Below are 27886 nucleotides of genomic sequence, written 5' to 3'. Positions count from 1 at the left end.
CCAGTCTGCTCACGTGACTATCCAGGGAAGCCTTAAATGATCCCAGCGTGTCCGCCTCTACCACTCTACTTGGCAGTGCATTCCAGGCCCCCACCACCCTCTGTGTAAAAAACATCCCTCTGAACTCTGAGTTAAACCTCATCCCTCTCACCTTGAGCCTGTGACCCCTCGTGATCATCACCTCCAACCTGGGAAAAATCTTCCCACTGTTCACCCTATTTATACCCTTCATAATTTTGTACACCTCTATTAGGTCTCCCCTCATTCTCCGTCTTTCCAGGGAGAACAAGCCCAGTTTATCCAATCACTCCTCATAGTTAAGATCCTCCATACCAGGCAACATCCTGGTAACCCTCCTCTGCACTCTCTCCAAAGCCTCCACATCCTTCCGGTAGTGTGGCGACCAGAACTGGACACAGTACTCCAAATGTGGCCTAACCAACATTCTATACAGCTGCAACATCAGACTCCAGTTTTTAATACTCTATACCCCGTCCTATAAAGGCAAGCATGCCATATGCCTTCTTCACCACCTTCTCCACCTGTGCTGCCACCTTCAAGGATCTGTGGACTTGCACACCTAGGTTCCTCTGTGTTTCTTGATGGTTCTGCCATTTATTGTATAACTCCCCTCTACATTAGTTCTACCAAAATGCATCACTTCGCATTTATCTGGGTTAAATTCCATCTGCCATTTCTCTGCCCAATTTTCCAGCCTATTTATATCCTGCTGTATTGCCCAACAATGTTCATCGCTGTCAGTGAGTCCAGCCATCTTTGTGTCATCTGTGAACTTACTGATCACACCAGTTACACCTTCTTCCAAATCATTTATAAATATCACAAATAGCAGAGGTCCCAGTACAGAGCCCTGCAGAACACCACTGGTCACAGACCTCCAGCCGGAAAAAGACGCTTCGACAGATACCCTCCGTCTCCTGTGGCCAAGCCAGATCTCTACCCCTCTAGCCACCTCCCCTTGTATCCCATGACCCTCAACCATTTTCACCAACCTGCCATGAGGGACTTTGTCAAATGCCTTACTGAAATCCATATAGATGACATCCACGGCCCTTCGTCAACTGTTTTTGTCACCTCCTCAAAAAATTTCACCAAATTTGTAAGGCACAACCTCCCTCTTACAAAACCATGCCGTCTGTCACTAATGAGATTGTTCCGTTCTAAATGTGCATACATCCTATCGCTAAGAATCCTCTCCAACAGCTTCCCTACCACGGACATCAAGCTCACCGGCCTATAATTACCCAGGTTATCCCTGCTACCCTTCTTAAATAACAGTACCACATTCGCTATCCTCCAATCCTCTGGGACCTCACCTGTGTCCAATGAAGAGACAAACATTTCCTCAGAGGCCCAGCAATTTCACCTCTTGTTTCCCTGAGCAGTCTAGGATACACTTACACACTTTTGAAGAAAGTTTACTTGTACTGATTTTAAGAGTAACATCATAGGAGATAAATATTTACCTAGGATACTAACTGCCTTAGGCTACAGTCATTCATGCAGAACTTTATTGAAAGAATCTGTACAGATACATATCATTTTCTAAAACTTTAGTTAGAGGATCACCCCTTATGAAACCACGCTGACTTTACTAAGTTCCTTTTATATCGATGATCTGCAAGTTTGTTCCTAATGATCAGAATCATATTTTTCCCAGTACAATCACAATACAGAAGTCTGTAATTGCCTGGGTTTATTTGTCAGCTTTCTCAAAGATAAGAAGCACGTCAGTTCAGTGGAATCTGCCCTGTATTCACTAAGTAACTCATGATGACTGCTAGCTTCCCTCACCACACATGTTGGTTATTAACAGTCTGGAAGGCTAGAACACAGGATGACAGCTTTAATTTGCCATTATTGTTCAGCAGAAATCAATAACTGTGCCCACACAGTAGAAAAATGATGCAAGAGCAGCATCGCATAATTCCTCACGTTTAAGTGAGTGTTAGAAATAATATATAATAGACAAGGAAGGTAATCTGAAACAGTGGCAAACTATAGATCTAAGTGAAATCAAGCACAACCATGTGAAAATATCAGAATATAGTTTTAGAAGTCATCATACAGAATTAGCAGCTTACCTTCAGGATTACATATCAAAGGTTTGTGGATGGTTCTGTTAAATTCTGATAAGAGTTGTCTTTTTGGTAGCGGTTCCTCTGAAACAAAAACCATCCAGTTTTATTAATAGCAGCTAAGCATTATTTAAAAAGGTGAATACCATGTTCATTTTTTTCATGCTTATACAAAGGGAAACCCTAGTGTAAAAGATTGGAGGGCTGGATGGAGTTCAGTATGTTTCTGGCCCAACAAGATCTGGCTTTGGGGAATGAGTTGATCAAGTGTAAGGAGGCAACAGTGTTCATAGCATCATAAGGTTTAATTTAGCTATAGAAAAGAACAAGGAAAAACTAATAAAAATTATTGATTGAGCAAGAGCAGATTTCAGTAGGGTGTGAACAAACTGCAGCCAAAGATATGCAAGCAAAACTGTAACAGAACAATGGGCCGCCTTTAAGAAGTTTGTCCGGGTACAGTAGAGGTGTAGAAATGGTATAACTGTGTCAAACTTCCCTGGATAGTACTGTGTTGTTCTGGAATCCTTATTATAGGAATGTGGTAGCATTGGATAGGGTGCAGAGATTTACCACAATGTTGCCTGGACTGGAGAATTTTAGTTATGAGAGAGATTGGAAAGACCGGGGTTGTTTTCCTTGGAGCAGAGACTTGGGGGAGGAGGATATGATTGAGATGTATAAAATTATAAGGGCCACAGATAGATTAGATAGGAAGAAACTTCCCCTTGGTGGAGGGATCAATGACTTGAAGGCATAGATTTAAGGTAAGGGATAGGAGTTTTAAAGGGGAATGCAAGGTAAAGCTTTTTCACCCAAAGAGAGCTGGGAATCTAGAATTCACTGCCTGAAACGGTGGTGGAGGCAGACACCCTTAATGTTTAAGTAATATTTAGATGCACACTTGCGATGCCAAGGCACACAAGGTTATGGGTTAAGTGCTTGAAGTTGGGATTGAAATAGTTAGGTGGTTGGCCTTTGACTGACGCACATGTGAAGGACCCAAGGGCCTGTTTCTGTGCTGTATACCTATATGACTATGACTCTATGGACGATGAAAGAAATAGGGAGTAATATGAAGTAGCAAAGTGCATATAACAAATGTGAAAATGATGGTACAAATGAGAAGCAGGATGAATATAGAAAATTCAGAGGGGAAGTGAAAAAGAAAATAAGATGCAAACAGAATATGAGAAGAGTCAAGCAGCAAACAAAAGGAAAATCCAAAGTCTTCTATATGTATGTAAATAATAAAAGGTCAAAGAGAATGAAACTGATTCGGGATCAAAAGTGGAATTTATGCATGGTGGTATGACTGATGGGCTAAATGCGTACATTGCATCCGTCTTCGTGAAGGAAGGCAAGACTGCCAAGAGGAAGTAAATGAGACACTGTATGGGCTCAAAATTGATAAAGCAAAGGTATGAGAAAAGCTATTAGAAAGGCTGGATGTACTTGAAGTTGATCAGATATATCCAGTGATACAGAGGAAGTAAGGATGGAAATTGTAGAGATGCTTGGTATAATCTTTTAATCCTCCTTAGATACAGGGCAGTGGAGGACTGGGGAATTGCAAATGTTATACTATTGTTCAAAACAGTATGTGAGGATAAGCCCAGCAACCACAGGTCAGTTAGTTTAATCTCAGTGATGAGAAAATCTTTAGAAACGACAATTCAGGAACACAGTTAACAGTTACTCGAGCATATGTGGTGCAATTAAGAAAGCCAGCATAAATTTGTTGAAGGCAAATCACATTTAGCTTACTTGATTGAGTTTTGTGATGAGGTAACAGCGTTGATGAGGAATGCAGATGAAGTGGGGTACGCAGACATGACAAGGCATTTAATAAAGTGTCACATGACAGATTTATCAACCAAGTTGAAGCCCATAGAATAGAAAAGAAGGTGGCAGCATGGGTACTAAACAGGCTGAGCGACATAAAGGGTAGTGGTGAACAGTTGTTTTCCAGACCACTGGTGATCCTTGTTGCTAAATAGGGGAATTTCACAGTAACTTCACTACAGTGTTAACGTAAGCCTACTTGTGACTAATAAACAAACTTTAAGAACTTTTAAGAGACACAACACCAAGTCTGTGCAGAGTTTCACATGCCACTGACATCATTGTTATGCACCTGCTTCATTCCATCCAGTATACAATCTCCCAGCAATTTTCTGCTTTTCACTCCCTTCTGCTTGAACAGCAAAGGAAGCAGGAAGCAGACAATGTGGGCAGGAGGGAACAAGAACAGTGTTGTCTCTTTACTGTCTTGGTTTGATCTATTCACCTTTGAAGGGCGCATCTTCCTGGGACGTCACTATTACTAACGTAACAGCAACTGCGTGTGCACGGAGTGTAGCTTCTGCAAACACAGCCTTGTTAGACAAGATAAAGGGATATTGTGCATTTCCCAGAGTTAGGTTTTTGGATCACTACTTTTCTCAACCTATATTAAATACTTTAACTTAAATGTATGAGACAATATTATTCTGTATTAACTTCTGTATTAATATTATTCTGTATTAACTTTCTCAAGAGCAACTAGAGATGTGCAATAAATGCTGGCCAACCAATGACACCCACGTTCCTCAACTGGGTAAAAAACAGTAATTGAAAGAAGCAAAAGGTTAGCCAAGAGCCACCCTGCATCCACTATAAACTAACAGCGTATAATTATGCCAATATTTAGTAAGTCAATGGGTGATTTGAGGTAGAATGAACAGCTTGCTCTATCTTAGAGGATATCACTATGAAGAAGTTGCAGAAGTGAACATTGTAGAACAGCACGCTGATTGCTAATCCACCAGGGGGGTGAGAGAGCACAGAAGAGATAATGAACATATAGAGAGAGAATGACAGAAGTTTACCCCAAGAATGAGATGACAGGATGACCAACAGCAATGTATATCACAGTTTGGACTACTTTTTAAAAAGCATGTAATGGGATTGGTGCAAAATACTAAGGAGCAGAATGAGACCATCAGTTAGTTCAAGGCAGACGTGAGCATGGGATGGCCACAGGGGAAAAGCAGATGAAAGGTTGATTAGACAGAGCAGCACCCAAATGGTAAAGAAAATGGAAGCAAGGTGGAAATTAGTATTAGACAAAGGAGGAAATACACATATATGGACTAAACTGAAACATTATCATCTTACAATGCATGGACTTCTTAGCTGATGATAAGCTAGGTTTAAGGAGTGACATGGAGGTGGTTTGTTAGGAAAAGCCAATTGCAGTAGTTGAAAGAAGCAGAAGGTTAGACAAGAGCCACCCTGCATCCACTATAAACTAACAGCGTATAATTATGCCAATATTTAGTGAGTCAATGGGTGATTTGAGGTAGAATGAACAGCTTGCTCTATCTTCCAAAAATGTGCATTGCAGTTGTCTACATTGGTGTGTCCAGGACTCAACTGATTTACACCATCTGGATTCTGCCTTTATAGAAATCAAACATTGCCTAAATTATTTAAACAAATTTAATAATTTACCTCTTGCAGTATTTCCCTCTGGTCTCAGCCTTTTTCCTGTTCTTAAGTCTGGTCTAATGGATTGATGGGTGCCATCATATGTTGGTCTACATGCCTCGTCTGCTGTTATATCAAAAGGTTCATCATCTTCCGTCAGTGCTTTTGAACCCTCCAAAGCCTCTTTTCCCGTGTTATTTTCTAGCATTTTGGGATGTATGCCATGATTACTTTTCAATACATCTATTACAGATGTAGATACACTGTTTGTGTTGAAAGTTGGTTTAATTCTACTTTCAGTTTTCATATCAAAACTTTCAGTAGCATGATCCAATTTATCATCATTTTCAACTGAAGCTAAATGCATTCTTGCTGCACTTAAACTACTTTCCTCTATCATTACTTCTTTTCCTTTAGCCGTTTGAAATCCAGACATGAAAACACGTTTATTCGAGGAAGTTGCCAAATTTCTTGTATGTCTATTCATCTCCCTTTCATTCGCGTCTACTTGAGCAGGATTTTGCACAATCGAAATACTCTCTGTACAGACATTCAATACTTTATGAAGCACCTCTGAATTTTCTTCTTCACGTGCTTGGTTGCTGCTCATTGTCAACAGTAACTGCTGAGGTTTTTCACGAAGTGTACGTTTTGAGCATTCTGGACTACTTAAAGATCCACCATTCACGTCAAATTCCTTTAACATATGCTTAACTTTCTGAAGTGCACCATCAGAAACAGGAACTGCTTTTCCACTTGCTGTGCTGAATCCAAGAGGTGCCTTTGCGCTAAACCTATCAGGATGCCATGTTTCTTCAGAAAGCCCACTTTCCTTAGATTTCAAATCTTTGTCCATAATCTCAAATTTTTCATTAAGTTCTATTTCATTAAAGAAATGTCTGCATTTCTTTAACGAATCTTCTGAAACACGTACAGGCTTTCCATTTGCTGTGCTGAAGGCAATAGGTCCACTTTTAAGTAACTGTTGGGAAAGCTCAGATACATCACCAGCAAATTCATCTCGATTAACACTTACAGTATTTGAAATTTTGTCTTCACCAGGCTCATCAGCCAAACATTTTTCTTTTCCACCTTTCAAGTATGTGTCACTTACTGAAACAACGTTACCATTTTCAGTAGAGAACCCCAAAGGCTGCTTAACCGAAAGACTGGTCATCTGGCTTCTCACAGCTAACTTCTGTGGAAGGCTAGCCTCTCCATCATTTAAAACATTGCCCTCAGACAGTCCATTTTTAACTTTTGCAATTGATATTAAATTATCTTGAATTCTGAACTTATTACCCTCTTCAATAAACAAGGCCCTTCCTTTATCTAAAGCGACCTTTGACACATTAACTCTTTTACCACTAGCAGTCTGAAAACCTTTCATTTCTGCACCATTGCCCAGGTCCAAGTAGTCAGGTGTATGATCACTTTGAACAGAAAAATCATGCAACTTGTTGAAACTTTTAGGATTTAAAGAATGAAGTATTTCAGGATCATGGTCATTCTCTGACTGCCTCTTCACTACATTTTTTATCTCACCCTGAATTGATGGTGAGCCAGTATGTTGACAGATCGGAAATGTTTCAACAGAATTTTTTATAGTATTATGCAACAAGTTTTCCTCAGCAAATAAATCTTTGGCTTTATCGAGAGATGACTTGCACACAGGCACCAGTTTACCACTAGCAGTTTGGAATCCTTTCATTACAATGCCTGGAGCAGCAAATAGTAAATTATTTTGAATCAAATTAGTATCCCGAGAGATATTTTTTTCACTGTGAATAGATTCGGGATAAACCAAAACATTTAATACCGTCTTACTACTCTCTGTTTGATCGTGGAGTTGCATATTTGTATCAGTTTTTTCCACATGACTTTGAAACGTATCTACGTTCTTATCAAGTTGTTGCGGGGCATCTTTTGCCATTCGTGTCAGTGGCTTGGAGTTTCGCCAATTTTCACTCCAGCGATCCTCAGAGTCAAGAAAATGTTTTGCTTTATCCAGGTTTTCTTTGGAGACTGTGGCTCTTTTACCACTGGCAGTCTGGAAACATTTTATTTCATCACTACTCTCACTAGCTGCAGTTTCAAAGGGCTGGAAATGACCAACAGAAGTTGTGTGTAATAAATCATCTGCAGGTTTCATTTTACCGTCAGCTAATTTGTTGCTCCCATTGTCCTTTATGCTATTGTAACTAGATTGCCAGACATTCTTTTCCCAAATTGTATCTCTAAGTAGACTCAGTTTCTCTTTGTTCTTGGCATCAGATTTTTGCAACACATTCTGCTCAGTTGTCAAATATATTGTTCTACCCAGGGTTGCTTTTTCAGATACAGTTATCCTCCTGCTCCCTACTGACTGAAAATCACCGATTTTATTACCGTCCTCAACTTTACTCTCATTTTTCAATTTATTATCCTCAATTTTAGTATTCAGAGTGGTATCATTGTCAAGAGTTGCGTATAGCTGGTATAGCTCATTAGTTTTAACTGCTTTTTGAACACCATTTAATTTTTCCTCACTTACATTTTCAGACTCAGTGACAGAGCTTTCTCGTAAATAACCTAAACCTTTAATGTTATGCATTTGAGAAGTCTGATCATAGTCAATGTCCCTGAAAATGGTTGCTCCTTTTTTCAGACTCTCAACAGAGAGTTTTATTTTATTCCCATTGGCTGCACAAAAACCACCATAGTCACCTTTAAAACTCACTTTATCTTTCAGGGGTGGAAATGCTTGATCAAGTACTGTAACCGGTTTCACTTTATAAGTGTCCAAGACAGGTTCTATAGAATCTGTATGGACATTTAGCACCGTCGATGCAATCTCTTTCTCTTTATTGCTCAGATCATCACAGGAATTAGCAGGTTTATAAGCTGTTTTTTGCTCTGCTTCTTCTGTATTCTCTTGAAAGATTTCAGATCTAATCTCTGTGTTTGAAGACTCTGCTTGCTGATGTAAGTTAGATGGCTTATCACTCAAGAGCTCTGGAGGCTCAATATTCAAACTTTTATCAAAATCAGTATTCTTCCATCTATCCTGAATTGGAGCTTGGGGAGTGTGATCGAAATGCTTCTTAATCTGCAAGTTGGTATACTCATTTGTCACATCAACTGCTGATTGATTTCTAAACTGCATACATTCAAACTGGCTGTCTGTGTTCTCTAAAATGCTGAATAATTCTGTTAGTTCTGTTTGACTAACAGTCAAGCAAGTACGTTTCTCAAGTAAGTTTGGCTGGGATATGCCTGCAGAGGAATCAAAATTTTGCAAGGCAAGTGGGGGCTGTTTAACATTTTCTGAGACAACTTTGAGTTCAGGAGATTCAGTTTTAATCTCTGCTTCAGTTGAAGAGATTGTTGGACTACTGTCGAGACTGCCAGATCTATTTTTTGAACTGACACATTCAACGATAACTTCCTGTGAAGAGTTTACTTTTAAGCTCTCGTTCTCAAATGTTTTGAACAATTTCCCATCAGAAATGCTTTCAGGTACATCTGTAGGCTGCTCAGTCGTTTCAAAGTAACTGAAATTGGGCCCAAGATTACACGATTCAGCATCTCCAGATACAAGTGATCTTGTGTTTTCTGAAACGGCACACATTTCTTTTATTGCTATCTCCGAACTGATGTCAACTTCTGCATTTTCAGGTTTCAATTCTAATCTATTTGTGTTCTTTTCTTGTATCGGTAAAATGCAGTGTGAAGAGTGATTAATTTCAGCAAACTCACGTAATTTTGTTTCACTGACAGATGCAGAAAGAGTTGTCCTTGTTTCCTTATTTGAATTCATACATTCCTCTGTTAATTTGGAGGATTTGTTTAAAGTCATTTCAAGACCAGATATGATGGAACATGGTACATCACATGGTATTTCCTTGGTTCCTACAAAAGCATTTGTCATATACTTTGTTTCGCATTCTGTTGAAGACTGCACCAATGCATCATTGTCAACTTCAGCAATCAATTTTCTGCGCTTCAAAGTGGATGTCAACACTGCAATTTTTTTACTACCAATATGGAAATCTGTATTCACAGAACATTCCTTCTTTTCAGCTTCTAGAAAAGTATACAAGTCAAGTCTCTGATCTTCATTTGACAATTCCTTGTCAACAGCAAAAGTTCCCTCAAAATGTTGCTCTTTCCCCAAAAAAGATATCTCGTTATTTTCATTTAATTGCTGAGGTTTACACAGACCAGCCTCTCTTTTTAAAGTTCTCTTGGAGTTTTTAAGATCATATAAAAGTTTCTTTGTTTTGTGCAAAACATTAGCAATCGAGGAATGAGATGATGCCTTTTGATCTTTAATTGAAGGGCAAGATAGTTGCTTAGTTGATAATTGTGCAGAAATTGGTATAAGTGTATCATAACTGTCGAAATCATTATGTGCAATCGTGTTTTCTTTAAGGTTTGTTTTACTGCAATCCTCAAGTGGAGGATTTTGATTTGCATCGGGTAATGGTGACAATTTGAACTCAAAATAAGATCTTCCCTTATTTGGCACAACAGTATTTTCAATTACACACATCTTCTCTGGTTGCATAGAGTTAACAACTGAAAGTACGCAACCGTCCTCCGCATCTTCAACCTGGACCCCAAATCTATGGGTCAACATCGATTTAGATTCCATAGTAAGTCTTTTAGCCACTGTATGATGGGCTGTGGCGAAAATTCTACGTTCTCTTCTGTTACAAGAAATGGGTCGACTGTTAAGTGGTGTCACAAAATTATCCCAATTCTTGCCGTTACAGGAAGCATCTGAGAAATTATCAGTTTTATCTTTAAGATGGTGAGGCACTACTCCATTTTCTACATGTTCAAAATTCTTATGAAAACCTGCAACACAATCATCAGCTTCATTTGCTTCAGCGTCAGATGCCTCACTGGTTTTATCAGGGAGATCGATGCCAGGATTAAATTCACAACTGGTAGCTTCCCTGTTTTCTTTGCAAGTAGCTAAAAAACAGAAAAGTATGCTGCAAGTTATTAAAAATCCTAAAATATCACAAAATAACACTATCCATATGAAATCAATGTCAAATACACAAATCACATTTGGCTCCTAAAGAGATACATTGCCAAAACTGTGAAGTCCTTCAAGTGAAATTAATTTAAGTTCTATGATTTAAAATAGAAGATTTTTGTTTAAAAAAAAAGCAAAGAAAAATCTACTGTTAAAGGCGATCACATGGGAGATGCTGGGCAGGCCGCATTTATTTTCCTTTTCTTAACGTTGGCTTGAGATGTGAGGATGAAAAATTCTCAGTGCTGAGTACACAGCAGTTTGCAATGACTAAATAATGATGCATTCCTATAACTGATTACCTCATGCATTACGTTTTGTATTTTACTAGCATATCCCCAACTTGCTAGGTGTTGATGGTTTACACTATATATTTGTGACATATTATCTTTGCTTCCATCTATTCAGTTAGTACAATAAGCCAATATTTAATGCTCATACCATTGTTTAAACAGTTAGTAAAAATTGAATTTTGTATGTAAGCAAGTTTCTGTAATTTCCCGATGGTTTCCAAGTTCAAGAACAGCGCGAGTCTAAGCTTGTTTCATTGCATGAAAAACAAAATTAACAGCAAGGGGGACGATTATTGTCAGTCTATGTAATGATCAGTACAAAGCCACTTCAATTATGTATGAAGGGCATCAAAAACTGAAAACATTTTGTATGTACCAAAATAAGTAAAAATTGGAATGAATTATACCTGACACAGACTTAAGCTGCATTCCAGATTTTTGGGCAGGAGATTTGCAGGAAGGTTTCAGTGTCAAAGGAAGAATTGGTGCTCTATTTTGCAATTCAGTTGCATCTAAAGATATGTCCTGCACCTGCTGATTTGAAGAGTCTCGCACAGAGTAAAGGAATTTTCTTGTACGTCCCTTCAAACTGGAAAGCATTAAAGTACGGTCTTCCTCATCCGCTTGACATTTTGCCGAATCCAGAACCACTGAGGTACTTTTGGCAGTTTCTGGCTCTGTCACACAGTAAACACCATCACCAGGCATTCTAGAAGCTACAGCAGTTTGAATGGGTATATTGTCATTACTGGCAGAGTTGGTAAAAATGACTTTCGGATCTTCCAAAATAGTCACTGACTTTATCAAGTTTGTTTTACGTTTAAGGTCAGGTCTCTTTTTCATCTGTGCCCTTTCATCCTTGCAAAAGGGAAAAAGTCTTCTTGCTGCAATTTCTGAGTCCAGCCATCTCTCAACAGGTGGGTGAATTTGTGTTGAATTACCAATTTTAAAACGATCTGGATGGGGAATTTCAGGAGCGGGTGGTTTTGACAATTGCGTTTTACTACAAGGATGATTTGGAGTACTAGCATTCACTTCTGCTCCAAGATTCTTTGTGCTTTCATTGACTGAACTGAAATCATCAGCAATTGCACAATGATTATAATGAATCATTGTTATTTCACCTGTTAAAGAATAAGAGATTGATCTCTGTGCTATTGGGCTCATCTCTTTCCAGGGCACACAACTAGATCCTTTATTGTCTTCTGAAACATTATCAAGTTGTTGATTATTAGTGTTTTCACTTGAACTGAGTGCTGGATCATCCACATTTTTCAAATCCAATGCATCTGTAGAAGGATCCACAGTGCCAGAGTATCTATTAAGCACCTGGTTCTCATCAAGTTCTGATAGATTTAGCTGTGACCAGTCGGAGGAAGAATTTATATTATGATCTGATAATTCTTTCCCTGAACTTTTGTCACACAAGTGAGCATCAGGACTCTGGTTTTGACTGACGCAATTATTTTTATTCAAAAAAATCTGTTTGGTATTGCAGTCTTCAACTGGACTGAGTGTCAAGTTACTAAAAACCACTTTGTAGCTTGATTCAGCCATAATGCTCTCCAGGGAGCCCTTTTCATCAGCTGAGGGAGATGGTAAAGTTTTAATACTGTTTGGCTGAAAATTGCAAACTCTAGAGTTGTTCTTTTGTTTTCTAGTATAGGATTTCACTTTTCTCAGTCTCAAATGTGTAGACTTAGAGGAAGGCGATGCTTCATCTGACACAGTGTTAGAAATATAGAGCTTTCCATCTTCAGAGCTTTTGCTGATGTTATGCAAACTGTCTAGGCCCTCTTCAAGTACTGAAAAACATAAGATATACTTAATTATCAGAAAGACTTGAAAGAGCTGCAGGTATGCCATTTCTGAAGATTCTACATTACAATTTTGGTTAAAAAAGGTGAGAAATAAGAATCAACTTATCAACGTATTGCATCAATTCATAAAACTATCAAGACTTGAATTCCCAGTCCTGTTTTCAGATTGCAGGAGTTCTTATTTATAATTGCTGCCCAACGTAAACGGTTGGAGATACATAGCCATGGACATTAGATAAGCCTACAATCAGACTCAATTGAAATGGCTGCCCACTACACAGCAGTGAAAAGCTGATTGACATTTAGAGTTCAGACTCACTCATGAAGGAGAGCCATATATGCTTATGCAATCACGTCTCGCAGAAAAGGGGCGAGGGGAAAATAAAGAGGCAAATATATCTACTTTCACTGAGCTTTGCAAAGTGCAGACTTGTTAAATTCATTGATGCACGTCTAAACTGGATTTTTGAAAGGGCACCAAATAGCTCATTACTGCTCCTTCTTTAGATGCCTTAAACTACCAAGGCAAACATGACTCAACTTCAACAACTTATATTTATATAGCATCATTAATATAATAAAATGTCCCACGGCTCCTCACAGGAGTATTGCCAAACAAAATTCAATAATGAGTCACTTATGGATGTATTAACATAAGAGCACAATAGGAGCAGAGTCATTTGGCTCCTCAGCCTATTCCGCCAATCAATAAAATTAAAACTGATCTGATTGTGGCCTTTAGTCTACTCTCCTACCTATCCCTCAAGACCGTCCACTCTCAGATCAAAAATGTGTCTATCTCAGCCTTGAACATATTCAATGACCCAGCATCCACTGCTTCCTGGGGTCCAGATTTCCAAGATTAACAACCCTCTCTGGTTTTAAATGGAAAATACATTCTTTTGAAACTGTGCCCCCAAGTTCTAGATTCCTCCGTGAGGGAAAACATCCTTTCAGCATCTACCCTGTCAAGCCCGCTCTACCTAATATGCTTCAATAAGATCACATCTCATTCTTAGAAACTCTTCAGTATAGGCCCAACTTGCTCATCTTTTCCTCAAGAGACAACCCTTCATTCAGGTATCAGCCCTCTGAACTCTATCCAATGCAACTATATCCCTCCTTAAATAAGGAGATCAAAAGAAGCTGAGGGTTATCTGTGCGTTTCGGAATGACCCTAGATAAAGAGCCCTTTTAACTGATACAAGAAGGATCCGATAGTTCTTAACGTGGAAGGTTTTACTCATCAAGTTAAGGATTTAGCTACAGCCAAAAGCTCATATGGTGTGATGCTAGTCTCTTACATTGAATACATCTACTCAGAATATTGTATAGTTATTGATTAATACACTGTTTCCATGATTATACACAAATGTAAACTAATTTTTGAAATGGCTTTTTCTACAAGTGCAGATGCTGAAAGACATAAAGGAAAACATCTCTAGGCAAAACACTTGCAGTGGGTATGTGGTAGAGAATGAAGATTTTAAAGAAGCGAGGTCAGGTGCTCAAAAGTGGAGTAGACTGCTACAGCTATTTGGATGGGGGCCACTGGTGGAAGTGATAAGTGATGGCCCTTCAAACTTTAAATTACCTCATTGTGCCTCGTTATTATATAGAAACGGTATAAACTTAATATAATAACAGGGAAAAGTGGTAATGAGAAGAATGTTCCCAGAAGTGACTGACTGCTTAGGGAAGCAGTCAGGAAGTGACATTAGTAAACTGACCACTTCCCTTAAGTGATCAATTAGACACCAATCACGCACCACCTGACCAATCAGGCACTGATCTTGTGCCACTTGGATCACAGCTCAGGGATATTACTGACCATGCACCGAGTTAATGGCAAGAAGGGGTAATAAGTAGCAACTTCTGGTCAGGCATGCAGCATTAAGAAGAAAAAGAGATTGACTTCAGTCAACAGAACAAGAGACAGCACTGCAGTCAACTGGAAGTCACAAGCTAACATTTTGGAGTGAACTAACTGCTTCCACTGCCTTTACTAAGTATTGCAATTTTGTACTTATTGCAATTAACTCAATAAATTCTGTGAAGCTTGTGACAGCACACCTGCACTCAAAGTGGTCTGTAGCTAATCAAACTGGAAGTCTCTTTCCCACCCATTTTCACCGCCAGTGATTGGTCATGCTATCTCACGGGACCTCTCTGTTCCTCACTTCTTAATCACAGGCAAGGCTCTGTTCAATGACTCAGATCTTAACTTAATTTGAGTGATACAAGCTAATTTTAAAGAAAAATAATTACACTTACCACAACTCTGATTAATAGCTTCCAATTCTTCACTTTCCTCTTCCCCAATTACAGGCATTGCACAGGCATTGTTTAAGCCAACAGCAAATGCATTGCATTGTGTATTTAAATTGCTGTGTAAAAGCTGCAACCAAAATAAATAATTGATTAGAATGTTAATAGTTCAGATAATTGAAGGGTTTTTAAAACTTATTTTCATATCTGTACAACTTTGATTCCAGTTATTAGATCAAACAGCTCATCAGTCAGCCTGTGCAGCTGCCAACATACTGTATAATATAATTAAGTATTCCATTTATCTAGCTTTCTGGTCAAAGCAGTTTGCTTTCCCCCACCCTTTCCCCGATTTCCTCACTCAGAAATTTGGCAGATCAGTATCTTAATATATTGACCCACAAGCCAACGCAAGAAATTCTGGATAAAAGCAAATTACTATGGATGCAGGAATCTGAAACAAAGACAAAATGCTGAAAAATCTCACCAGGTCTGACAGCATCTGTGGAGTGAGAATAGAGTTGACATCGAGCCTGGATGATTTTTGAAGAATCATCAAGACCAGAAACGCTAGCTCTATCCGCGCTCCACAGATGTCGTCACATCTGCTGGGATGGAAACAGCAGCATATCATTTTTGTGCTACATTTCAGTTAAACAAAGAAAGTAGGGTGTAACAAAAAATCTTAATGGTCATAATGTAACTAAGTTTTAAATTCTGTATACAGTGGACAGAGACTACCTTCTTAGCCCGTATCATTTTAAAATTGCAATTTAAAAATTATATTGTCTATTTTTAATTCCATCCAACAAACAAGTACTATTTTACAGTGGACTATTTGAGGAAAACAGACAACAATTAGCAAACTGAAGAACTAGTTCAAAGTAGGCAGAAACATCAAGGGATATTGCATAAAGTAGCTTTATATAAGCTGAATCTGAATCACGTTCACCCCAATAGTTGATTAACTTGATTGTTTAAAGTCACTTAATTAAGTTTCTGGATTTCTAACTAATTCCATCACATTCATCTTAATGAAAATCTTCGGCCCTTCTAATAACTCTGATAGGAGTGTGGGAAAATGGCCAGAAAATAGGTCAGGGCATTGATATATCCGAAATTCCAACCTGAGCCTTAGAAGAAACAAAAGCCCTGTCTGCACCTTACAAGTGTCAGTTGTTCAGAGGGGAGAAAAAAAACGTGACCTTTATCTCCAAGAAAGTCAACATATCTTCAGAGGCCAGCACGCGATCTCAATATAAATTGAGACACCCACTGTGGGGTGACATTCTGACCTGGTCAATGAAGCAAGGACAGCTTTATTTAAGCCAATGCCCATATGGAGGGGCTGTCTCACTGTTTCAAAGTGATGGTGGTGCAGACGGGTGAGCGGGTGGCGGTGGAACAGAGCAGAGAGAGCGCACATGGGGTGACTTCTAGGCATGACTAGCAGGTTCAATTCCAGCATGAAAATTGTTAACAGCCACATCAGACACTCCAAGGTATTTTATTAAGTTAGCTTGGACCCCAATGTTTTTGATTTTTGCATTAGGATGAGCATAATGTGTTTCATTCCAGGTATGATTCAACTGACCCACTAGGAAACTTATTAAAACAAAAGCAAACTTTATTTAACAACACAGTTAAAATACAACAAAAAGAATTAGCATAACTTTTACCAATTGAAAATACTTAAGTTTATAATTCTTAACAGCTAACTATCTATATTATTCCAATGTAAGCAATAACCCCACAGACATAAATCTCACTTCAGACTAAGTTAGCACAAAAAAAGGCTCACGTATTTGCTAGATTTCCAACCTTTTAGTCCCTGTGGACAGATATAGGATGTCACATCTTTTGACTCCCATACAGCAGCCTCAAAGAAAGAGACTTATTTCCTGGCACATCCCAGTCTCCAAATCCAGACAGAGAAAGATACAGAGAAAACTACCTCTATAAAGATCCCAGCAGCAACTGACTTGACTTCTCCGCGCAAGCTTAATCCCACCCAGTCAAATAATTTTTCCTGTCAATCAATTTAATCAAGCCTAATCTGAAGAAACAGGACACAAACACATTTTTCAAAGGCACAGTATCTTCACGGTATGCAAATCTGTGCTGAGGAATTGTCATCCCTTATTGCTAAATAAGCACAACTACTTGTCATCTTAGCCACTTATGCCAAAAAAATTCCTCCCATCATTAAAGATTTTGATGTGTTCATATTGAAATTAGATTTATAAAAGATAAAACTTTCATACTCATACCAAATAGGCTCAAACGGACAGACAAGCTTACCAAAGGCACTTGTACTTCCTTAGGTTTGTCTTGGTGCAAATCATTTTCCTTGGCTGAAAAACACAATAAATTATTCATGAAGAAATATGTGAATCTATTATTTTTTAGCTTTTCCTGTCGCTCATTCCTAAAATCAAAGTTCAAACATTCCCATCTCAATACCAAGGTACCTATTTCTGTGCACCACGAGGTCAGAATCTAGGCAACAGTTGTGATTTAAGAACATGAGCTGTGCAGCAGGAAGACCTGCAAAAGACAGAACAATCTAAACAAAGGAGGAGAACCAGTAGAACTGAAATAGCCAAATCAAAGACTGCTTAACAAAAAGCACAACATGAAACTTCCCCTGCATGAGGGGAATTTTTTTGAAGTAGTATTTCACAGAATGTAGGCATTGCTGGCTAAGCCAGCATTTACTGCCCTTGAGAAGTTGGTGGCAAGCAGTCACCCTGAACCACTGCAGTCATATGGCATAGGTACATCTACAAAGCTATTAGAGAGGGAGTTCCAAGATTTTGAACCAACAACAGTCAAAGGACAGTGAAACTGTTCCAACTGGTGTGTGGTTTGGAGGGGATTTCACAGGTGGTGGTGCTCAGATGCATCTGCTCCACTTGTCCTTCCAGACTGTAGAAGTCACAGGTTTGGAAGGTGCTGTTGAAGGAACATTGGTGAGTTGCTGCAGTGTATCTTGTAGACAGTACACACTGCTGCCACTGTGCCTCAGAGGTGGAAGGAGTGAATGTTCAAGATGGTGGATGAGGTGCCAATCAGACAGGCTGCTTTGTTCTGGATGGTGGCAGGTGGAGTGTGTTCCTACACACACTCCTGACTTGCGCTTTGTAGATGGTGCATAGATTTTGGGGATTCAGAATTCTCAGCCTACGACTTCATTTTATGACTATAGTATTTACATGGCTGGTCCAGTTCAATTTCTGGTCAATGATAACCCTCAGGTTGTTGATAGTGGGGGATTTAGCGATGATAATGCCACTGAATGTTAGTGGAAGATCTTCTCTTGGTGGAAATGGTTGTTGCATGGTATTTGCCATTTATCAGCTAAAGCCTAAATATTGTCTAGGTCTTGCTGCATAGGATACTGAAACATTTTGTATCCATAAGTCATCACAAATGGTGCTTAACAAGATCCGTAAACATCTCCATGATCATATGATGGAGAGAGCATCATTTATGAAGCAGCTGATGATGGTTGGGCCTAGGATACCAAAGAGTTACAACACTAACAGTGAAAACAATTACTCAATTGAGTCCTAAATGATCGACTTCTTAATCCGAGCTGTGCCCATGCTCTAGATTCCCTAGGCAGGAAAACCGACATTTCAGTGTCTGCAGTGTCAAGCCACTTCAGAACTTTGTTTGATTAAATGAGGTCATTGCATCCTTCTAAACTCCAGAGAATATAGACCTAGTTTAGCTTACTCTACTCATCATAGATTAACATTCTTCTCCCAGAGTCGAATCAAATGTAAAGTCAATGTACTGCCTCCAAGGGTTCACAATTTAGTGAAACAGCATAGGGAATAGATAATGTAATTGACCAAATTGAAGGAGGTGCAAGTGGAAAATTCCTTTATCCGAAAGGAATGTTTGGCGACTTGAATGGTGAGTAGGTAAGGGCTAAGTCCTGCATCTCCTGCGATTGCAAGGGAAGGAGATGAGGAGTTAGGTATGAGAGAGGAGTGGACCAGTGTATCACAAAGGGAGCAGACCCTGCTGAATGCACGCAGGGAAGATGAGGGATAGATGTGTTTCATGGTGGCATCCTGCTGGATCCCACAATAGCATATTGCCAGGCAGATGTCAATGTCCCTTTGGAACATCCTACTTGAGTCTGCATCTTTGGTCATCTGAAACAGAGTTCCACATTTTCAAGATCTTGTGTATTGTTTTTCTGAATTTGCATTTGATTAGCTGAGCTCTAATTCTAAAATTAACAGTCTTCTTCTAGATTATCCTACTTAATGGAAGGGTCGTTCCTCATCTTCCTGCAAAACTGAAATCTTTCAATCAATTCACTCAAACATACAGGAGGCTATGGTGTAGTGGTATTATCATTAGACTAGTGATCCTGAGACTCAGGATAATGCTCTGGGGACTTGGGTTCAAATTCCACCAGGGCAAATGATGAAATTTAAATTCAATAAAAATCTGGAATCAAAAATCTAATGATTACCATGAATCATTGTCAATTGCCAGAAAAACCCATGTCTCACTAACGTCCTTTAGGAAAGGAAGGAAATCTGCTATCCTTACCTGGTCTGGCCTATATGTAATTCTAGATTCACAGCAATATGGCTGACTCTTAACTACCCTTCAGGGACATCTAGGGATCAGCAGTAACGTCCACATCCCATGAACAAATTAAAAAAAGAGGATGACAAGATATTTGTTCTAAAATAGAAAATGGGCCTAATCCAAAATTACTTTCAAATGTCAACTTTCAAAGTGGTTTTTGGAATGCTGATCATGTACGTAATCCGCAAATATTTGATTTACTATAATGCCCAACAACTTCATTGGTTGATTTAGAGGTGTTCAATATATAGTGCTGAATTAAACTTGAAAAAAATCACAGTAACATCTGTCTTTTTGTAATTGATAATCTGGGCACTTAAAAACTGGTAGCAATAAAAAGCATCTGAGGCTGAAACTGTTTTCACAACTCACCTTTACATATAATAACTGTTGGATTCAATGATGGAGGAGTTGCTAATGAACTCGTCCAAGACATATCAGGGTCCAGTTCAGCTCCAAGGCTCTCCAAAATCTTTGACATGACCTAGTTAAGAAAAAAGATTTGCAATATTTTCCTTTGAAAGCAAAAAAAAGCTGAAATAAATGAATCCTTACCTCAGATGATACTGGAGGACTAAAAAATGAACACCCATCATCTGGAAGAAAATATGTTTTTTTAAATGTTGAAAATTTGTACACCTTATAAATCTAATTAACATTTTGCTGATAACTGCATCAAAGTGTATTTCAGATTATAAGTTGCTAAATTCTCTGTGTGAATAGTTCATGTTTTATTCTCACTTGTCAGACTTAATCTTTTTATTTCTCTTTATACCCACCTTGGATAGAATAAGGACGCTGTGGAGTCTTGTAAGTATTCTGCAAGAGAGCAGGGCTAGAATGATGCAAAACAAAAGTGAATTAGTCTTTTTTTTCGCTGAATTTGCATGTCATATTCTTAAGCTTCTATATATATTCTATATAAATGCTGGAATCCTTCAAAGAAGAAATAGTGAGGCACCTAGAGAAGAATTGTTTGATAGAGCAGACGCAGCACGGATACGTTAAGGGGAAGTCGTGTTTGACAAACTTATTGGAATTCTATGAGAATGTGACTAGTGAGGTAGACAGAGGGGAACCAATAGATGTGGTGTTTCTCAATTTTCAGAAGGCGTTTGATAAGGTGCCGCACAAAAGGTTGCTTCAGAAGGTTAGGGGGCATGGAGTTGGGGGTAAGGTGCTAGCATGGATAGAGGATTGGCTGACTAATAGGAGGCAGAGAGTTGGTATCAATGGGTGCTATTCTGATTGGCGGTTGGTAACTAGTGGAGTGCCGCAGGGATCGGTGCTGGGGCCTCAGCTATTTACCATTTATATAGATGATCTCGAGGAGGGGCTGAGTGTAGGGTGTCGAAATTTGCTGACGACACAAGAGATGAGTGGAAAAGCAAACTGTGCAGAGGGTGTGGAAAGTCTGCAGAGGGATCTAGATAAGCTGAGCAAGTGGGCGAGGACCTGGCAGATGGAGTACAATGTTAGCAAGTGTGAGGTTATCCACTTTGGCAGGAATAATAGTAGGAGGGATTACTATTTAAAGGGCGAAAAGCTGCAGCATGCTATGGTACAGAGGGACCTGGGGGTCCTTGTGCACGAGTCGCAAAAACCCAGTCTGCAGGTGCAGCAGGTGATCAAGAAGGCGAATGGGATGCTGGCCTTTATAGCGAGGGGGATAGAATATAAAAGTAGGGAGGTCTTGCTGCAACTGTACAGGGCACTGGTGAGGCCGCAGCTGGAGTACTGTGTGCAGTTTTGGTCGCCGCACTTGCGCAAGGATATTTTGGCCTCGGAGGGAGTGCAGAGGAGGTTCACTAGGCTGATACTGGAAATAAGGGGGTTTGACTATGAAGAGAGACTAAATAGACTGGGTCTGTACTCGTTGGAGTTTAGAAGGATGAGGGGGGATCTTATAGAGACGTATAAGATAATGAAGGGGATGGATAGGGTAGACGTAGACAGATTCTTCCCGCTCAGAAAGGACAGCAGGACTAGAGGGCACAGCCTCAAGATAAGGGGCGTAGCAGTTTAGAATGGAGTTGAGGAGGAACTTCTTCACTCAAAGGGTGGTGAATCTCTGGAATTCTCTGCCCGTTGAAGTGGTGGAGGCTACCTCGCTAAATATATTTAAGTCATGGGTTGATAGGTTTTTGGTAGGCAAGGGAATTAAGGGTTATGGGGAGAAAGCGGGAAACTGGAACTGATCCACTTCAGATCAGCCATGATCTTATTGAATGGCGGGGTAGGCTCGAAGGGCTAGATGGCCTACTCCTGCTCCTACTTCTTATGTTCTTTACTATGAGGACGATTGATGGAGCATTTTTCTCTTGAATATAGATATGGTTAGATTCACAAGGGGCAATTCTCCCAAAAAAATTCGAAGTGTTGAATTCATGTAAAAACCAGAGTAAATCATGCTGTTTTTTCAGCAGGAGTTTCAAAGAGCATCTTCCACACACTGAGCGCACTAGAGAGAGTCTGGATTAAAATCAGGGGGCAGTGGTGATTCCCACCCAGGAAGACAGCAGCATAGCGCAGAGTGGGCCACTATGTGCCAATCTGTCAGTGTTGAGATCGGCGTATACACAGTAACCTTCCACTGCCAGCCTCCCAGCTGCTGGCCAGCCCTGCAATACCAGCCCTCTCACTGCGCTACCCACTCCCCCACACCCACAGAGATCACGGTCTCTCAGACATGTGTGGGCACCGCTTTGACACCCCTGTGCCCCTCTTCCCCCAAAGCTGAATGGCCAGCCCCGATCGCTAGCCTCCCTCTCCCACCAATGCCAACTGCAGAGTGACTGCAGGACCCCCAACCCTCAATGATCTTTATCCCAGATGCCATGCCCCATCAGGCCCTACCCCATGCCCAGTGGGTAGTACCAATGTGTCCACTGGGCATTGCCACTGTGCCCCTGGGTAGTGCCAGGGACCCAGGCTGACACTACCAAGCTGCCAAAGCCCGGGGGCACCCCTGGCATCTGAGCCTCTTGGGTGGGTTTGGGGTGGGGGGGGGGGGGTCAACTGCCCCCCCACCCCGCTCCACACTGCCTGCCCCCCACCGCCCACCCCCCCCCCCCCCCACCTTAGTGCAGCTTAGTGTCAAATTTTAATAATTTCCTCTGATGTGTCTTGAGATGTTCAACTATGTTAAGGTACAATATAAATACAAGTCTTTGAAGACGTGAACAAAGGAATGTGTAAACATTTCCATGTAAAAGTAAATGGCTCAGCTTCTGACTGGCTTCTCCTAACTTGCCTATTCTAGTGAGGTCACAGAATATCTTCTAGTAGTGAACAAGGGCATTGGAGTTACTGGAGGGGCCACTGACAGTCAAGGTCACCTCCTTCCACTGGACCTGTACATACATATTGTGGACTTCCTTCTCTTAGTCCAAAAGGGCTAGTTTTTCCTTGGCTGCACTTCAACTGGCAAACCAACAACAAATATTTGTATAGCATCTTCAACATAACAAAGCTTGCCAACATACTTCAGAGGCATCATAAAACAAATGTAACACTAAGCCACATCAGAGATATTACGTCAAACAACCAAAAACTTAGTTAAAAAGGTGAGTTTTAAGGGTTTCTTAAAGGATAAAAGCAAGGTAGAGAGGCAGACGTGTACAAGAAGATATTCAAGAGCATGGGGCCTGGTAATTGAAGGCACTGTCATCAATGGTAAAGTAATTAAAATTGCAGATGCACAACAGGCTTCAGAGAAATAAGGCTATTTCTGCAGTGTGGGGTTGGAGGGAATTCCAGGACTTGGAAGGTGTGAGACCATGAAGGGATTTGAAATGAGGATGAGCATTTAAAAATCAAGACATTGCTCGATTAATAAGCAAGCACAGAAGTGATTGGGAAGTAGGACTTGCTGAGAGCTATGGCATGGACAGCCTAGTTTTGATAACCTCAAGTTTACAGAGAGTTGAATGCAGGACACCAGGCGTAAATCTGAAAACTATTGTGCCTTTGGACAACACCATCAAGGGGCAGCACGGAGATGAGAAACAGACTGAAAAAAAGTCAACTTTTTTTAATTCATTCACGGAATGTGGGTATCACTGTCTGGGCTAGCATTTAATGCCCATCCTTTACTGCTCACAGTAAAGTACTGATTTGGAGTCATATATGGACCAGACCACGTAAGAACAGCAATTGTCTTCCTTGTGAAGGATTTTACAACAATTGTCAATGGTTTCATGGTCATTACACTCAAAGACAATAATTCTTATTGAATGCAATTTCAGCTTCTGCCATGGTGGAATTCAAACTCATATCCCTACAACATTATCTCCAGATTACTGGTCCACTATGCCACTGCCTCCCCACGAGAGCACTAAAAATTCAGGAGCTGGATTTTCCACTGATTTCCATCCTCAGAATCAACATCCCAACAGATGGGGAAAATGGGACTAGGTCTCCTCATAACCATATTAATATAAAACTGACACTTGAAAATCTGATCGGTCACACCACCAGGTGGAAAGTGCTTCTGGCAATAACTGTTTGCAGGAAGAAAAACTTGCCTGGAGTAAGCTGTACTAAAATGAGAGACAGCGAGAGAAGAATTGAACATACCTTTTCATTAAAGAAACATCAGGAGTTGGATTTGAGGTCTCATTCTCTCTCATCTTGTATGGAAGTATAATTCCTTGCGTCACAGTTGAATAATTGTTTCTTGCTGGGGGAAATTCAAAGCAACCATGTTGTTATATTGATCCCAATTTTAATATGATTATGAATGTTATCGTTATTGCCAGCCTTGTTGTAAGGCTAAGAGAAATAAAACATGGAGTGTACAAAACATAACAGGACAAATGATCTGAGAAAGCAGGGCAGAGAGCAAGGGAAGTTCAGATTAAACTGCATTTATTTCAATACAAGAGGCCTGACAGGCAAGGCAGATGAATTCAGGGCATGGATGGATACATGGGACTAGGATATTATAGCCATTACTGAAACATGATTATTGGTGGCACAGTGGACAGTGAAGAAGGTTATCTAGGATTGCAATAGGAGCTTGATCAGTTGGGCCAGTGGGCTGATGGAGTTTAATTTAGATAAACGTGAGGTGATGCACTTTGATAGATTGAATCGGGGGAGGACTTACTCAGTTAATGGTAGGGCATTAGGGAGAGTTATAGAACAAAGAGATCTAGGGTTCAGGTCCATAGCTCCTTGAAAGTGGAGTCACAGGTGGACAGGGTGGTGAAGGTGGTATGCTTGATTTCATTGGTCAGAACAATGAATACAGGAGTTGGGATGTCTTGTTGAAATGTGCTATATAAGGCCACACTTGGAATACTGTGTACAGTTCTGGTCATCCTATTGTAGAAAAGCTATTATTAAACCTGAAAGAGTGCAGAAAAGATTTACTAGGACGCTACCGGGACTTGATGGTTTGAGTTATAAGGAGAGGCTAGATAAACCGAGGACATTTTTGCCTGGAGGTAGGAGACTTAGGGGTGATCACATAGAGGTCTATAAAATGAGAGAAATAGATAAGGTAGATAGACAACATCTTTTCTCAAAGATAGGGGAGTCTAAAATGAGAGGGCATAGGTTTAAGCTGAGGGGAGAGATACAAAAGGGTCCAGAGGGGCAATTTTTTCACACAGAGGGTGGTGAGTGTCTGGAATGAGCTGCCAGAGGCAGTAGTAGAGGTGGGTGCAATTTTGTCTTTTAAAAAGCATTTAAACAATTACATGGGTAAGATGGGTATAGAGGTATATGGCCAAATGCAGACAATTGGGAGTAGCTTAGTGGTAAAAACTGAGCGACAAGGACATGTTAGGCTGAAGGGCCTGTCTCCACGCTATAAACCTCTATGAAGTTAGCATTAAGTTAACATTACAATTATATGATTGCTGTATATAGATGGACCAAAGTGACTGAATTCACACTAACATCTACACAAGTTCCAACAGTCTACTTATTAGGTACCGGTGCCAAACAGCAGGTTGCATTTCCCTACAGGGAGGGACAGGAAACTAAACAGTAAACTCTAACATAGCTCTCATATTTCTTACAAAATAATTACAGTGCCATACTAACAAACTTCCGACCCTTAAGAGGTTAAATGTCTGCCTGCTTGGCTCAGGAGCAGACCGTGTAATTAGATGGTCCATAATACAGTTCATTTCAAATAAAGGAGAAGGCAACATTAATTGATTAGAAGTTATATTTTCAAAGAAAAAAGTAGTATCGAATTTAATAAAAGAGATTTGTTGGAACTTTCGATTTTAAAAAGTTTCTTTGCACCATGGAATGGTGGGACACAGGATTTTCAATGGGAACAGCTGGTAAGTTAATAAAAGTGATCAGATGTGATCTACTAGATGTATTTCAAATGGATAAATGGGTCTGATGATATCCATCTCACCATCCTCAAGATGTGCACACTTCATGGGCAGCACGGGAGCAGTGGTTAGCATGACTGCCTCACAGCTCCAGGAACGCGGTTTAATTCTGGTCTTGGATGACTGTGAATTTGCACATTCTCCTTGTGTTTGCGTGGGTTTGCTCTGAGTGCTCCAGTTTCCATCCAAAAGATGTGTAGGTTAGGTGGATTGGCCATGTGATATGTGTGGGAATTTATAGGAGCAGGGCCTGGATAAGATGCTCTGTCAGAGTTAGTGCAGACTCAATGGGCCAATTTTAAGAACTGTAGGATTTCTAGGATTCACTTTATACAACCTCATGATAAATTTTCAAAGGTAATCCTCTTTATTAAAACTACTTATATTAGTTCATTCTAATATAATGGAATCTGCCAGTTGCTTTCAATTATCTGCCTAATCAGATTGCTAACATGATTCACATTTCTGTTGACATTATTTCCTGATGTGGGTATGCCAGCGTTGGATACCATCATCACACGTGAGAATACCATCCACCAGGTACATGGTAAATACTCTTGCAACTCGGCCAACATTGTCTACCTGATACGTTGCAAGAAAGGATGTCCCGAAGCATGGTACATTGGGGAGACCATGCAGACGCTACGACAACGGATGAATGAACATCGCTCGACAGTCACCAGGCAAGACTGTTCCCTTCCTGTTGGCGAACACTTCAGTGGTCACGGGCATTCAGCCTCTGACCTTCGGGTAAGCATTCTCCAAGGCGGCCTTCACGACACACGACAGCGCAGAGTCGCTGTACAGAGACTGACAGCCAAGTTCCGCATACATGAGGACGGTCTCAACAGGGATCTTGGGTTCATGTCGCACTATCTGTAACCCCCGTGACTTGCCTGGGTTTGCAAAACCTCACTTACTGTACTGTCTGGAGACAATACACATCTCTTTAAACTGTGATCAGTGCTCCTTCCACTCACATTATCAGCCACTTCAGGTCTTGAACAGCAGGTTAGGTGTAAGGATTCGCATTCTAATCAGTAATCTCTAAACTGTCTGTGCTTTATATGCTCTGTCTGAGGCCAGAACTCTCCATTCACCTGACGAAGGGGCTAACCCCGAAAGCTTGTGAGTATATTATCAAATAAATAGGTTGGACTAAAACCTCGTGTTGCCAGACTTTTTACTGACATTATTTCCCATCAGAATTAACCCTTTACATTTCCTTCCACTAATTCAGGAATCTCTAAAGTTCTCTCTTTCTCGCCCTCCGTTCCTTACTCACAATATTACCCGAATGGTCTGTCACTATTGCTATCTGTTTGGTCACTAGGCTTTCTACTCTACATTCATAAAATTATGGAGCTACAAAATAAACTAGGTTAATGAACGTTCATTTCAAGTTAAATAACAACTGTAAGGCAAGGGTGACATGGGTTTAAGTTGCTAAAATACAAACTCAGGATGGATGTCGACAGCATTTTTCATGCAGTGTGATGTCTGCATTGGGGAGAGGAGGTTAAAAACTCTGGAATCATTCAATGGACAGTTACATAGTGCGACAGGACAGGAAATAGACTCAAAAGTTCCTGTGGAAGTAAAAACTTCACGATAGAATGGTTCCTCTCAAACCTTTGAGCTTCTTTCAGATTCCATGTTCTTGGTGCTATCAACTTCAAATTTCCACATATGTCTACAGGCAATTAAAATTTGGTGTCCACACAAAAAGACAATAGTTTCTCACAGATTCAACCAAGGATCACCTCTCATTTTTGACTGCTTAATCTTTAACCCTTCTTTAGCATATGGCCTTGTATTGCTCGATTCCCTTTTTCATGCCAAACATGCCTTTGCCTCTTCAATATCCCCGAACTCATTATAAAATCAAAGACTGCACAAGACTTTACCTTTCTTTTCTTGTTCCTTTGAA

General features: G+C 40.1%; 1 protein-coding gene across 1 annotated transcript in view; it reads right to left on the bottom strand.

The window, feature by feature from the left end:
- Positions 1-27886, bottom strand: part of brca2 (BRCA2 DNA repair associated) — a 103181-nt gene that overhangs the window by 69112 nt on the left and 6183 nt on the right. Inside the window, exons 4-12 of the mRNA XM_080197444.1 lie at positions 24176-24278; positions 20377-20432; positions 20153-20193; positions 19970-20081; positions 17282-17334; positions 14987-15110; positions 11300-12697; positions 5595-10532; positions 2106-2183 (exon numbers count right to left, since the gene is read on the bottom strand). Of these exons, the coding sequence (XP_080053570.1) occupies positions 2106-2183; positions 5595-10532; positions 11300-12697; positions 14987-15110; positions 17282-17334; positions 19970-20081; positions 20153-20193; positions 20377-20432; positions 24176-24278 (6903 nt within the window). The remainder of the gene's footprint in view (positions 1-2105; positions 2184-5594; positions 10533-11299; positions 12698-14986; positions 15111-17281; positions 17335-19969; positions 20082-20152; positions 20194-20376; positions 20433-24175; positions 24279-27886) is intronic.

The sequence above is a fragment of the Carcharhinus amblyrhynchos genome, chromosome 10 (assembly GCF_965287045.1).
Source record: "Carcharhinus amblyrhynchos chromosome 10, sCarAmb.v2.hapA, whole genome shotgun sequence".
Taxonomy (NCBI): Eukaryota; Metazoa; Chordata; class Chondrichthyes; order Carcharhiniformes; family Carcharhinidae; genus Carcharhinus; species Carcharhinus amblyrhynchos.
The sequence above is the reverse complement of the archived record's forward strand: the minus strand, read 5'-3'. Positions and strand labels throughout refer to the sequence as shown.